At 46.8% G+C, this 14,887-nt stretch overlaps 1 protein-coding gene across 1 annotated transcript in view; it reads right to left on the bottom strand.

Annotated features, from left to right (window-relative positions):
- Positions 1-14,887, bottom strand: part of QSOX1 (quiescin sulfhydryl oxidase 1) — a 93,489-nt gene that overhangs the window by 64,166 nt on the left and 14,436 nt on the right. The window contains exon 2 of the mRNA XM_035122015.3: positions 2,742-2,842. Coding sequence (XP_034977906.3) covers positions 2,742-2,842 — 101 coding nt within the window. The remainder of the gene's footprint in view (positions 1-2,741; positions 2,843-14,887) is intronic.

Here is a 14,887-nt window from a genome sequence, read left to right as displayed (position 1 = left end):
GAGGTATCTGAAGAAGTGTGCATGCACACGAATGCTCATACCAAAATAAAAAACTTAGTTGGTTTTTACGGTGCTGCTGGAAGGAATTTTTTTTATTTTGTTTCGACTACGTCAGACCAACACAGCTACCTACCTGTAACTAGAACATTTAAAAGGACAAAACCTCCTCCCAGGTATGCAGGTGGAAGCAAGGGAATAGGGGAGTTTCTCAAGCCCAGTGCTATGGTCAGGCTCATGGAGGCTCCTTCACATAGAATGAAACCAGGTTTAGGTATTATTTCTTCGCCATGTAATCCTTGCTATGTGCGGGTTCACCTAGACTAGAGCAACTAGTGAATCAAGTGGCAGAAAAGTGCTGAACAGAGGAAAAAACAGAAAACGAGCCAATTTGCACATATGAACCAGCCCTCATACTTACTGCATTCCTAGACCATGGGAACGAAGGCAAACATAGGATTTGCCTATGCAACCACATTGGGGGGGGGGTGAGTGTGATTTTGTTGTTGTTATTATGTTATGTATTTTGTGTTTACATTTTGTAATGTATTTTGTGTTTACATTTTGCATTTTTATGTTGTAAACCACCCTGTGATCTTCAGATGAAGGGCAGTAAACAACAATACAGTGGTACCTCTACTTACGAATTTAATACGTTCCGAACGCACATTCGTAAGTAAAAAAAAAATTGTAAGTCGAATCCCATAGGAATGCATTGGGAGAAAAAAATCTGTAAGTCGAAGCAACCCTATCTAAAAATTCGTAAGTAGAAAAAATCCTATCTAAAACACATCCAAGATGGCGGACAGAGCTCTGTTCGTAAATAGAAACATTTGTAAGTAGAGTTATTCGTAAGTAGAGGTACCACTGTAGTAATAAACAATAACAAAACAACAACAAATAAATAATATTATTATTACTATTATTTCTAAAAAATACTTTGCATACGAGGAAAGTGCTTAAACTTCAAAATCACTTCAGTTGCTTTCTTTTAAACACAGCTGTGTTCTATCCTCTTAATAAAAATGCTTGCTAATCTATATCTATATCTATCCACTCTGCTTGCCTGGCCAAGCAGGTGAATCAGAACCATTTCCAGATAGCTAGGTGGGGAAGGTTTTGTAAACAAAAAGAGCCATGGTCACAATTGGCTAACACAGCAACGTAGGTAGGCTAGTAAAAGTTTATAGGTGCTTCTGACGACATTGTTGCAATCTTTCGTTTAGGAAGGGTTCCTGGAGATACACACAGGTAACCCTATTTGCTCCATCCATCCTTGCTGTGAGAGAAGTATAAGAACCAGCTCCATTACTGAGATGAGATAGGTGAGAAGGACCTTCAACCAGCGCCCAGCGCCTACAAGCTCACTGGCTCCCGCCAGCCCTGCCCCACAGTCTCCCCCATGGCCTGAGGACCCGAACAGGATCAGCGTTGGGCTGTGAAGGCTTAGCAATGGGCACTGTGTGTATTCTATGCATATTTCAATGAACTGAATAGAGTGAAAGATTATTAATCATGGGGACATGGGAAGTGTATGTATGAACTTAAAAATGGAAAGCGTAAAGAGGTTTAAAGACTGTCTCAAGGCAAGTCTTGAAAAATGTAGTATAAACACTGACAACTGGGAAACAGTGGCCTGCGAGCGCTCCAGTTGGAGAACAGCCTTTACCAAAGGTGTCATGGGCTTTGAAGACACTCGAACTCAGGACGCAAGGGAGAAACGTGCTAAGAGAAAGGCACGCTTGGCAAACCCTCACCGTGATCAACTCGTGCCTGGAAACCTATGTCCCCACTGTGGAAGGACGTGTGGATCCAGAATTGGCCTCCACAGTCACTTACAGACCCATTGTTAAAACCATGTTTATGGAAGACAATCTTACTCGGCTATGAGTGATCGCCAAAGAAGATGTATGAACTTAACATCAATTAGCTTCCCCCCCCCAGTTGCTATTTTGTTAGTGCTGTTAACATTGTTTTATAGATTACAAAGGATTTGTTAATCATATAACATGACTTGCTGTAATTGTGATGTTGAGCTTATTTTTTAGCTGCTGTTTCACTAATGGTGTTTTACTGATGGTTTCTTGATTGTTTTATATTATTTACGCTGCATTTCTGATGTTCTTTTGTGTTTTGTTATGCTGCTGTTATTTACTGTTTGTAAAGAGGCATAGAAATATGATCAATCAAATCTCTCCGCTTAAACAGGCAAGCCAGATTTTCCTGCTTTGCTTTCTGAATAAAGGCCTAGTTTTACAGAAAGGGCCCTCTCCTTCAGTTTGGGGGCTCCTGCTCTCCTGCTAGCCTTCTGCAAAGGCATAGGGCAGGGGTGGCCAACTCCCAAGAGACTGCGATCTACTCACAGAGTTAAAAACTGGCAGTGATCTACCCCCTTTGGGGGGGTTCAGGTCAAAAGTTGTTGAGCTTTTCTTAGGAAGGAGGAAGGTCTATTTGGGGGGGTTTCGGGCCAAAGTTGTTGAGTTTTTTTCAGGGAGGAGGTAAAATTTTGAGCTTTTTTTAAGGGGAGCCACAGTTGTTCAGCTTCTTTGGGGTGAGCCAATGATCTACCAGTGATCTACTGCAGATGCCCAGTGATTTACCGGTAGATCACGATCTACCTGTTGGACATGCCTGGCATAGGAGCATTCAGCATCAATCCTAAGCACAATAGGAAGATCCAGCTGAACTAGCTGCAGCGTCGTCACCCTTGAACTTGCCCTCACCTACCCCAACGGCAACGTTACCTTCAGTGTTGGGTAGCCGGTGATCCCGAAATCCGAGCAGATTTTCTGGTTGCTCGCATCAGCACAGTCTAGGACCCCCAGAGTCACAGCAGGTCTCCAATCTGGAGGGAGAATAAGATACAGACAGCAGAATAAAAATTATTATTTTACCATTATTATTTACGGTGCAACAAAGTTAAAGTGCATAATCGATTTAAATGTCACATTATAAGAAAGTCATTGTTCACTGTTTGGGTCAGATACAAAGATCTTCTAGAAAGGAAAACACCCAGATGGTTATCACCCCTAGAGGCAAAAGTCAACAAAAAGTTTAATGTGGAAGATAAATGGTTAAGATATAAAGATTTGTTGATAGAAGTAAATGACCAGGTGAAGTTAAAGCCTTATGAACAGATGAAAGATCAATCGAGTGGCTGGTTGCAGTATTGTCAGATAAATGAGTTCTTTAAAATGGATTAAAAAAATTGGTTTTCAATCTGAAAAATCAAAGTTGGAAACAGAATTAATAGAACCAAAAGTTTAAAAACCTCTCAAGAATGTATAAGCTATTGTTGGAATGGCATACGAAAGATGAACAAACAAAATCAGTAATGATTGATTGGGCAAAGGATATAGGACATAACATAATGTTGGAAGACAGTGGTTTTCAGCCAGTGTGCTGTCGCACCCTGGGGTGCCTTGAATGATGGTCGGGGGTTCCGCGGGCAACACTGGCCTCTGTCCCTCTTTCCTTCCCTCCCTCCTCTGAAGCCCTCTCGCATCTCTCCCTCCCAAGGCTTGCACAGCTGTTGGTTGCAGCAGACCTGGCTACAGGCTCAGCAGCTGAATGGTGCCTCTGGGGCTGGCCAGGGGGTGCTTCCCAAGCCGCTGAGGGACAGTGTGTGGAGGCACCTCTCTTTGGGGCAGAGGGGGGGGCAGCTCAGAGACCAGGGGTGGCAGCAGCAGCTGCCTGCAGGACTCCCAAGGAGAGGGGAGAGGAGAGGAGCCCAAGGGAACACTCTAAAGGGAGGGTGTTCAAGAAAGGGCGAGAGGCTGCCAGCTCTGCAGGCAAGGGGTGTCATAACTGGGCTCCTGAGCCCCACGGGGGTGGCGCAGAAAGAATGTAGTTGGTCAAGGGAGCCGTGGACTCAAAAAGGTTGGAAACCTCTGTGTTAAGAACACTTGCTCATTTTTCCACAGTACAGAAAAATTACCGGAACAAATTTGAATAGTATTATCTTCCATGTGGTTTTTAGCTCATGACAGAGACTGGCTGAGCCTCCCTAATGTCCTAGAGAGGCAAAGAGTTGGATAGAAGAAAGGTCATGGGAACAGAAGGTAGGAGAAGCAGGAACAGAAGTGAAGAGGAGGAGGAGGGGCCCTGCAGGCCAACCGAGGTGAAGGTTGAAAGAGGAATAAGGAGAAGGATGAAATCAATGAGGAGGAAGAGACAATGACCTGGGAGACGACTGGAGAGCTTTTAATGGACAGAAAGGCTGAAGTTGACATGCTGACTTGAATTATACAAATAAGGAGGGACCCAGGTGGCGCTGTGGGTTAAACCACAGAGTCTAGGGCTTGCTGATCAGAAGGTCGGCGGTTCGAATCCCTGCAACGGGGTGAGCTCCCGTTGCTCAGTCCCAGCTCCTGCCCACCTAGCAGTTCAAAAGCACATCAAAGTGCAAGTAGATAAATAGGGACCGCTCCGGCGGGAAGGTAAACGGCGTTTCCGGGCGCTGCTCTGGTTCACCAGAAGTAGCTTTGTCATGCTGGCCACATGACCCGGAAGATGTCTGCGGACAAACGCCGGCTCCCTCGGCCTATAGAGCGAGATGAGCCCCAGAATCGGACACGACTGGGCCTGATGGTCAGGGGCCCCTTTACCTTTACTGTATATTTATCTAGACAATGAGATTGGTCCATCAGGGTGCATGTTGAATGACAAACTTGTCGCTCTCCATGGACATGTGTGTGTGTGTGTGTGTGTGTGTGCGCGCGCGCGCGCCAATTTAATAAGGAGTTGTGTAAGATGGGATAACCTTATTTATAAAGTTGGTCAAGAACCCCATTCTAATGCATAGAAAAGGTTCAAACCTTCAAAGACCACATTTTAGGAAGCACCAACGACCCAGAAAATCCTTGATGAAGGGTAACGGAAATACACTTTTTGAAAAGAATGAAAGTTCGTAGGGATTGGAAGTTTGTTGGCTTCTGCACCCCACGACTGTTATCATGACCTTCTGGGTCCGCACCCTCATTCTCTCTTTTATTTCTTATTTATTTATTTCTTATCATAGCATCATATGTGACTATAACACAAACTGAATAGGATTCTTAATCGTAACTGAACAACAAAACCATGATCTCTAAATAACCACTTAACAATAAGGTTACTAACCAAACGCTTACCCAAAAGATATGCTTTAATCTTCCTACTAGCTGTGATCCCATGTTAAAATAATTCTAAAGCAGAATTCTCATAAGGTCCTTGATCTACCTCGTAAGAAATGATATATATTCCATAACGCTCCTTCACGAATATTAGCACATCATAAATCCATAAATCTTTTTCGGCTCAAAACCGTATCTCTTACTATAATCAATACACTTCTGCTGTTTTGCCAAGAAATTGTCTTCTTTCTCGATCTGTTAGAAAATATGTTAATTTGGGCATTACTGCAGGGATTATTTGACCTGGATTTTCATGAGGTTTCACTGTCCCCATATCTTATACTTGCAAGAAGCTTAAGAAGAGCAACAAGAACTATAGTGGTGTGCTTCATATGTGCTTAGCACTTTAAAAAATCCTAAAGTATCAGGATTTGGGCCTGGCAGAGGAAGAATATTGGTCCAGACAGACAGTTGGCTTGACCCAGGTAAGGCTCAAAATGTTAGACTAAGGCCAAGGAAACCTGGCTTCAAGTCACAGCTTGGACCATGAAGACTGGTCAGTGGGCAAATTCAGACCAGTCATAACCTGTCTACCTTGCAGGGATGTATTGAAAAATAATATATATGATAAGAATAATATTGGAGAAAACTGGGTATTGAAACTTGCTTAATCTAAATCATATATCCCAGTTTTACAGCGGCCCTTTAAAGTACGCTTCACGCGGAGTATACGCAGTCAGAAGTCAACCTGGCAAAGAAAACGCCACCAAGAGCGTAGGGAATTAATCTCCCTTATATGAAACCCCTTACTAGCTGCACACTTGTAAAAGTATGCAGATGAAAATACAAACGGTTGGGTTTCTTTAACTGAAAAACAAACTGAATCTAAAGAGACTTTAAACTAAAGATAAATGCTTTCTCTCTTAGCAATGTTATCTACCCACTTTCCAAAACTCCCACAAAACTCCCATTAAACTACCTGAGAATTAACAGCAAACTAGCATTATAACTAAGCAACTCTCATACTAAGATTCAACTGGGAATCTCTTAAACTGAGAACAACTGAGAGAGTGATCTACTTAGATCTTTCAGTTTGATTCATCTCTAAGAGATACAGAAGGCTTTCTGGCAGAGTCTTATATACAAGAAGCAGAGCCCACGCCTGTGAGCAATTAACAGAAACACTGGCACCTGTTTCTCTTAAACAGACAGTATTTACATTAGACCGGCTCTAAAGTAACTTGACTATTCAAAAAAATGTAAGAATAAAATCGTAGGAGCCACATGTGCCATATTTTGCCCCCAACCTCACAAGTTTGCTCAACATCTTGCTTGCCTCTGGGCCTCCATCTTTAGTCTCATTCCATTATTCCATCGACATCAGTCAAAACATTGTGCTGAGCAAATACAAAGGAACTCAAATTCAGGCTCAGGACGTGTTACTATAGGGAAGAGCTGAAGGTGTTAACCAAGAGAGCTATTTCCAGACTGCACATTGCGAACCCTCTGGATCAGGGGACACTCCCAGTCGCCACCCTAGCAGGGAGTCACAACAGCAGCCCAAATCCCAGCTGCTCCACCCTAGGCTTTTGGTCCCAACTGTCTTGGAGATTAAGGAAGCCCTTGTTAAAATTCCCATTCCTTGCCACGCCTTACTCTTGTTTCATGGGAGTGGCAAAGATGCTTGCCCATCCACATGCTTGGTCCATGGCCAAACTACAGTACATGGCCCAGACAACCTTGAAGACAAGAGTCTGCACGTGGACCTACAAGGCCGGAGGTCAAATCCCAGCTCAGGCACAGATTCACTGGAATTGCTTTGCTGGACTCATCAGAACTTGGCCTCAGTTACCACACCCATAAAATGGCCCTACACCTAATGTATGCGCAGAGATTTTGTAACCTCACATTCAAGGTTCACAAGTTGAGATTCCTGCATTGCAGGAGGTTGGGCGGCCCTTGGCGACCTTTCCGCTACAATTCTACGAAGCTCAATAATCATGCAAGTGATCTAGATAAACTTTTACTCTTCATACAAAACAGTGCATTTTGTGGAGGGTCTTTATACTACTTATTTGTTTTGGAAGTGTAAGGGGGTGGGCTTACAGGGAACAGCCACCCCTCATCAAATCCAGCTCTTCGAATGGCTCGGACAACAGCGGAGGGACAGGGGGGAAAAAGAAAGAAAGAAAGAAAGAAAGAAAGAAAGAAAGAAAGAAAGAAAGAAAGAAAGAAAGAAAGAAAGAAAGAAAGAAAGAAAGAAGGTAGTGAGTGGAGCGGGCCGGGGCTCAGGCAGCATACAAGAGCCCTACCTGCAGCCTGTGATACCAGCAAGGAAGGAGGGGCCAGCAGAGAGTTCCAATGGGGAAACAGCAGAGGGGCGTCCTTTCAAATTCACCCCAGAACTGAGGCGATCAGCGGCTCGCAAACGCAGGGGGAGGAGATTTGGGGTCCCCAAACTACTCTGCTGGGGGAGGAGCCGAAAAGTGCCATTGGGAGAATCTGAGTAGACATGTTTTCAAGAAGCTCTTGCCTTGTGAATAACTTTCACAATAAAAGTACTAAAGACAAGATGGTTTGGAGTGTCGTTGCTCGAGGGTAGCCAGCAACCGCCCTGACAGGAGGCAGGCTCATTTTCAAGCAGGCAGTCTCCAGGAAAGGCCCAGGAGCGTAGGAAGGCAAAGGCAACTCAGCAGCAGCCCAAAACTGTAACCAAAATAAATTGCAGAAGTTGATGGCTGCCCCTTCAACTGGCCTAAGGGAAGGTGGGATCAATCCATCAGCTTTGTCAGGCTCCTCCTTCCCCTGAAACGTGCCAGCTTGCCACCTGTTTTAAGAACTGGTGCCCGAGTCTGATTTCCACTTTCCCTTCTGTGTCATTTTAAGTTTGCAAGCCTGTGGGGGCAGGGACTGTGCTGTTCTAATTTATTGCTCCTCCGGGAGCCTTTCTGGCTGAGGAACAGGGTACTGATGCTCTAACATAAATAAACAGAACTGCTTGCTTTGCATTATCCCTAAGCAAAAAGGCAACTTCCTCCTCTCCCCGCTAAGGTTTTTGTGTAATTTGGAGCGTTTGGGAAGAGAGTTAAAGAAGTACAGCACGGCCCCAGAGGAGGAGGAGGAGGAGGAGGAAGGAGGTCTCAAACCCTTGACCTCAGACAGGAATTCTACCCCTTTTCCACCAGCAAAGCTCTGGAGGGACTGAGAGGAACTGCAGAGAGGGGTTGACCACACCCAGCCAACAGGGCCGGCCCTACGACCAGGCTGGGTGGTGCAGGGCGCCAGCTCGCCCACGCAGCTCCGCCCGCCGCGCTGGGAAACGGGGCAGGGTGGGGGTGCCAGAGGGATCCATGTCACGGTCCGGTCGGCGGGCGGTTGAAGCCCTGACTGAGGACGTCAGGACCAGAGGCAAGATGGTGATGTAGAAGCAGGAACAGTTGCAGGGCTGAGGGTCCAGCAGCAGGCAGTCGCAGGGTCAAGGAGCAAGGCAGAGGCGAAGGTCTGGGAGTCAAGGAGCAAGGCATCGGCAAGGCAAGGGTCCAAGGAGTGAGAGGCCAGAGGCAACCAGGCAGGGATAGCGTTGCTGTGGCAAAGAGCTGAAGGGAAATGCTGAGCTTTTATCCCTCCCAGCTCCTGCCACCAGGTGCAGTGAAGTATCAAGTGGCCTCACCTGAGTGACCACTCCTTGCCTCTCCAGCACAAGCTGAGGTCTTCACCTGTGTGGCCACGCCTTGCTTCTCCAGCACAGGCTGAGGCAGGCCCCAGTCCTGCAAAGCACTATAGTCCCCAGAGCCTGACTCCTGCCCATACTCCTGACAATCCGTCGCACCACGGCGCCAGGGCACCAAATATACTTAAGACGGCCCTGCCAGCCAAGGAAGTTTCCATGCACCAATGGAGCAGGGTCAAGCGATACCACTAGATATTCTGCCAGGTCAGACTTGTTTGCTACTCTGAGAAGCAGGAGCCTCTCCGTGTAGCACCTCTGACGTGTGCTTTTTACTTCTGCCAACTTTGACAGGAGCAGGGCCGGCTACTGTGTGCAGGGCCCAACTGTTTGGCCCTGAAAACAGGGGACACCAATATAGCACCCGTGGCTGCAATGGTGTCGCAGGGATCTTCTTCCCCGGCCCCCATGAAGCCTCTGAGCCCCTCACCCTCCTCGCGGCTCCCTTGGTCATGAGGTGGTTGAAAGGAGAGGAAAAGCGACGCTTTTTCGAATTCCTCTCTCAGCTCTGTGTGCTTCTCAAAGCACACCAAATCCAACTTTTACCCAGATCCCTCGGGGAAGTGGAGGTGGTGTGTGTGTCACTGCCTCTCTATCTTGGGGGAAAGAACTCAGTAAAGGTGGAAGGAGAGATGGGACCAGAGGGAGTGGCTTCCATGTGCCCTAAAAAGGCTTGGTGGCCACTTCCTTAGAGCACTTCCAGACAACTCCCACTCATTTTTATAGGCATAACTGGCAGGGCTTTTTTCCAGCAGGAACTCACCGGAAATGAGTTCCAGCAACTCTTCTGTGTGCCCCGACTCCTGTAACATTAAGGTGCCATTCCCCATCTCACGGCACAGAGGCCTTGGGTGGCAAGGCAATTGGAGCGGCATAGGTTGAAAAAAAAAAAGCTCAACAACTTTGCTTTCGGACACTGGGGTCCAGCGCCGAGGGCCTTCTGGCGGTTCCTTCGCTACAAGAAGCCAAGTTTCAGGGAACCAGGCAGAGGGCCTTCTCGGTAGTGGCACCCACCCTGTGGAATGCCCTCCCACCAGAGGTCAAAGAGAACAACAATTACCAGACCTTTAGAAGGCATCTCAAGGCAGCCCTGTTCAGGGAAGCTTTTAATGTTTGATGGATTTCTGTATTTTAATATGTTACTGGAAGCCGCCCAGAGTGGCTGGGGGAACCTGGCCAGATGGGCGGGGTATAAATAATAAATTATGATTGTGATTATTCTTTTTCTAGAAAAAAAGCCCTGATAACTGTCATCATAAACGCCTTGCTTTAAAAGAAGAAGATTCTCAGGAGTCACGTCTGGAGTAGTTTGTCTACCTTTGGTCCCCACCCTGCACTCAGCTCTCACCTGTGGCTCCTACCGGTAGAAACTGCCGGCATGCGACAGCGACCACATCCTGGGAAATGGCTTCGACTGGTCGGCTAAACCAGGTGAAGGCAGCACCCTCGGGGAGTTAGGGACTTCCCGCAGTTCTGGCAGTTGAGCAGGCAAGACCAATGACGGGTCCAAACGGTCAAAAAGTTGGTTTCTGCTCTAAGTGCTGTAGAAGGAAGTGAGGGGCAGGTGGGGCCCGTCCTCCTGGGAAAGGAGCCCATCTAGGAGAAGGGAAACTCTGATCCTAAACCTCCACTGCCTTGTGGGAGACCTTCAGGACAAGAGAAGGCTAAGCAGTAAACCCTACACAATTCTGGAATGGCATCCCTAAGATGGTTAGATCGTGCCTTGTACATTTGCAGCCAAGCTAGTGCCAAACGTCTTGCTCTGCTTCCCTTTGGACCGCATCCACAGTGTTGCCTGGGCTGCCCAGGACCTCCATTCACACTGCCCAGGCTTGTGCCCTTGGGGGGGGGTCACTTCAGTGCGGCTATGTAGAAATTTGACTTCACCCCTGAAGCCACACTTCATTGTCTCTCAAGATGGCTGGATGCCAACAATAACTTATACGGTGGCCTCGGTGTCCACAATAAACGTACACGGAAGAACAGTGTTTGTTCCCCGAGGTGCTTACAATCCGAATTTTGACAAGGGGATGAGAGAAACACCCAGGAGAGCAGGAGAAGGCAAGAGTGGCAGAACACCAAGAAGGCAGAGAGGCGAGGGAGATTGCAAAGCCCACGGTGAGTCATTTCGCTTCGCTTCTGTTCCCTGAGATTCCATGCGGAATACAAGCTGCCCTTCCCACAGGTGACGAGAGCTGTGGCCTGGGACTAAGAACATGGCAATTATCAGTTCCTACCGGACGTACATTTGCATTTCCATCTCTGCCACTGATTCGGCAAGACGTTGGGCAACTCTCTTGATCTCCATTTCCTCATTTAACCTAATAGGGGTAATCATCATGACCTGATGCTGGTAAAAAAAAAGGCATTTGAAACATACCACGGACGTGTGCCGTTCTGAACGCAGCACATTGCTCACCCTTCCCCGAATGGTCCCCAACTTGAGGGGTTCCCCGAGATTATTAGCTTACCAAGGCAGTTCCTGATGACAAGAACGAGGAAAGCAAAGGGAAAGGCAAAGCGTCAACGTGGTACTGGAAAAGATAAATCAGGCATGTCCAACAGGTAGATCGTGATCTACCGGTAGATCACTGGGCGTCTGTGGTAGATCACTGGTAGATCATTGGCTCCCCCCCAAAGAAGCTCACTAACTTTGGCTCCCCTAAAAAAAGCTCAGCAACTTTGACCTGAACCCCTAAAAAAGCAGGCCTTCCTTCTCTCAAAAAGAAGCTCAGCAATTTTGACCTGAACCCCCCCCCCCAAAATGGGGTAGATCACTGCCAGTTTTTAACTCTTTGAGTAGATCACAGTCTCTTGGGAGTTGGCCACCCCTGAGATAAATTGTAGGAAAGTGGCAAAATGCCAAATGTGCTTTCGCAAAGACCTTCAGGGCCACAAAGATAGTTTACCTAAGAAGCCAACATCTCTTTTAAAAAAACAAACCAACAACCCGGAATGTTTGTCCCAGCTTTCCCCTTGAAGCAAGACCTGCACATTTCCTACTCTGCAGCTGTGGAAATTGGGTGGACCCAGTTGGGGTGGGGGTGGGTGGCAGTGGGATGTGGGGGTGCACAGGAAAGCGGAAGCTTTATTAATGCTGGGGAAATTCCAAAGAAGCAGTCGAGTCCAGATCAGCTACCTGAAATAGGTGCATGCAACATTGCCCCCTACAATTGGAAGGCAAAATGAAGCCCCTGGATTGGACAGGCTGGTTATTAGCCAATTTAGAAAGGATGCTTAATCACATAGCTCTTTTAAGCAGAGTACACCATAAAATTATTGATAAAGCAGATTTTTAATCCCCCAAAACTGAAAAATGCACACACGTAAGATAATTATCAATAAAAACACAGGCAATACTTTAAAAGCAAACCTAAATAACTAAATTTTATGGCTGTGTAGTCTTGCTGAAATAAAAAGGTTTGCTGCAAGCAAACAAGGTAGCGAGGGTGCCTCTAGGCCTTGTGTCAACAGCTGACGCCACACTAAAAGATCAGCTCCTAGAAAATGGGAAACATTATGAAGAGTAAATAATAGGAGCACAGCCTCCTAACCTTGTCTAGGCAAGGCAGTATACGTATTCTGCCTGTAAAACATCAGCCACAATCTGCACTACACATTGAAAGCCACGTCATACCCCTTTTACCAGTCGTGCCTTTTTCCAAGGGATCCTGGAAACTGTGGTTTGTTTAAGGGTGCTGAGAGTTTTTAGGAGATCTCAACTCCCCTCACAGAGCTCCCAATTTCAGAGTTCCCTGGGGTGTTAAAACACTCTGCCAACTGTAGCTCAGGGAGGTGAAGCCAGGTCTCCTAACAACTCTCAGCACCCTGAAAAAACTACAGTTCCCAGGATTCTTTGGGGGAGGCCACAACTGTTCAAAGTGGTATGGTGTGCTTCAAACCTTAAGTGTAGATGGAGCCCCCGGTCTCTTAGCACCTTGAGGTCCAGCTCCAACTGACCTCAGAGATTATGGGTTGGAGAGCAAACACTACAGGTCAGCCTGCTCACACCAGAGACGCTTGGCAGTAGGCGCACTTTGAGTAAACTCTGACTTTTAAAGTCACTTTAAAAGTCATTTCTCCATGAAATGCACAGAAGAGAGAAGCTTGAGAGGCGTAACTCCCCTCTTCCCCTACAACATCACTTTAAAAGTAATAGGAGCCAGCATTTGCAAGAGTTGGACCCGTGGGGCATTTCCATTGCGGAATGGAGAAGCAATTACCAAACGGATTCTTTCAAAACATGCACACAGAAACGCAGATTCCGAAGCGTGGAGTGGAAATCGAATCTGTGTAGACTGAGCAATGCATGATCAGTGGAGAAGTCCAGGGTGTTTTGGCAGCACCCTTGACATCCCATTGAAAGGAAACTGAAAAGGGGACTCCCTACAACAGGGGTTGGCAAGGTTTACCTCGCCTGGGCTGGTTCACTCCAGCGGAGATCCCTCCGTGGGCCAGATAGTGTGCACAGCCACAATTTCCGGCGTCTGCGCAGACGCGATTTCTGGCACCATGAAAGTGAGTCCCTGTGCCGGTTTGGCGCAGCGCATGGAGACTCGCCGAGCGGGTGGCTCGTGGGCCGGTGAAACCATAGCTGTCAAGTTTTCCCGTATCTCGCAAGGAAGCCTATTCAGCATAAGGGAATTTCCCTTAAAAAAGGGAGAACTTGACAGCTATGGGTTAAACGACCCCTGTGGGCCACTTGTGGCCCATGGGCCCTAGGTTGCCGACCCCTGCCCTACAAGGAAGGCAACTAATTGACAAGGAAGGAAACTAATTGTACCTGTTTGTCTTCAGTGCACGATTGATTTACTTCCTTTACAAAAGGTTATGCTTTCCCCAAAACACAGATGAGAGACACATCAATGGAGCAGAAAAAAAGATTACGGTACTTCCCCGCCTGTTATCCCTGAGGCACATAAAAGGTTTATGTAGCACAAATCATTACTAATGAATGCAAGACTAAAAGGTATGGCTCATATGAATAAGAATGAACACCACCAGGACATCAATGGAGAGACATAAAGGTCAGGAAATTACAGCCACTTGTGGGGACCATAATCTGTTACCAAAACACTGAGAATTTTAAATCTGTCTCTTAAAAAATGAAAGGCACAAGCAGTCACTGGTCCCATTCATTTCAATGGGAGGGTGAGATCACTGGAATCAACGGGATCCCTTGCTCAGTTTTGGCTGGATCATGTTTTGTGGTCTACACTGCTAAGATTTTTGATCTTTAATGGAGGAAGGGAATTGATGGCGAATGGCCATGGGAAAAGAAAATGTGAGAAGATTCCTATCCCCTTGCTCTTTCATTTAGCCAATGGGAAGGGGCATGGCAAAGTGAGGGTGCTGCAAGGGGCTTTTGGGGTATCAGGTGGGGAGGGGGGGACACGAAAAACGGTTTGTCTGTGGGGTGTCTTGCGGTTTAAGCATGGTTAGCTTAATAAACTATGGTTTAATAAAGTTAAATTATAGTTCAACTTTGGCTTAGGGAGGTGTGTGAACCAGGCCAGAGACTCCTCTGTAGTTGAATAACACCCTATCCTTGTGATCTCAAAGTCCAAGCCACAGAAACTTTGGAAAGCTGGAGCAACAAAGAGTCTTGCCAAGGTAAAAAAGTAAAGGTAAAGGACATCTGGATGGTCAAAGGCAGTCGCAAATGGGGTTGCAGTGCTCATCTCGCTTTCAGGCCAAGGGAGCTGGTGTTTGTCCACAGACAGCTTTCCGGTCATGTGGCCAGCATGACTACACCGCTTCTGCTGCAACGGAACACCATGAAGGAAACCAGAGTGCATGGAAACACCATTTCCCTTCCCGCCACTTGTTGTTGTTGTTGTTTAGTCGTTTAGTCGTGTCCGACTCTTCGTGACCCCATGGACCATAGCACGCCAGGCACTCCTGTCTTGCACTGTCTCCCACAGTTTGGTCAAACTCATGTTCGTAGCTTCGAGAACACTGTCCAACCATCTTGTCCTCTGTCATCCCCTTCTCCTAGTGCCCTCAATCTTTCCCAACATCAGGGTCTTTTCTAAGGATTCTTCTCTTC

This window comes from Zootoca vivipara, chromosome 7 (assembly GCF_965207765.1).
Source record: "Zootoca vivipara chromosome 7, rZooViv2.hap1.1, whole genome shotgun sequence".
Lineage (NCBI taxonomy): Eukaryota > Metazoa > Chordata > Lepidosauria > Squamata > Lacertidae > Zootoca > Zootoca vivipara.
Note: the sequence above shows the minus strand (reverse complement) of the source record. Positions and strands in the feature narration are given on the sequence as shown.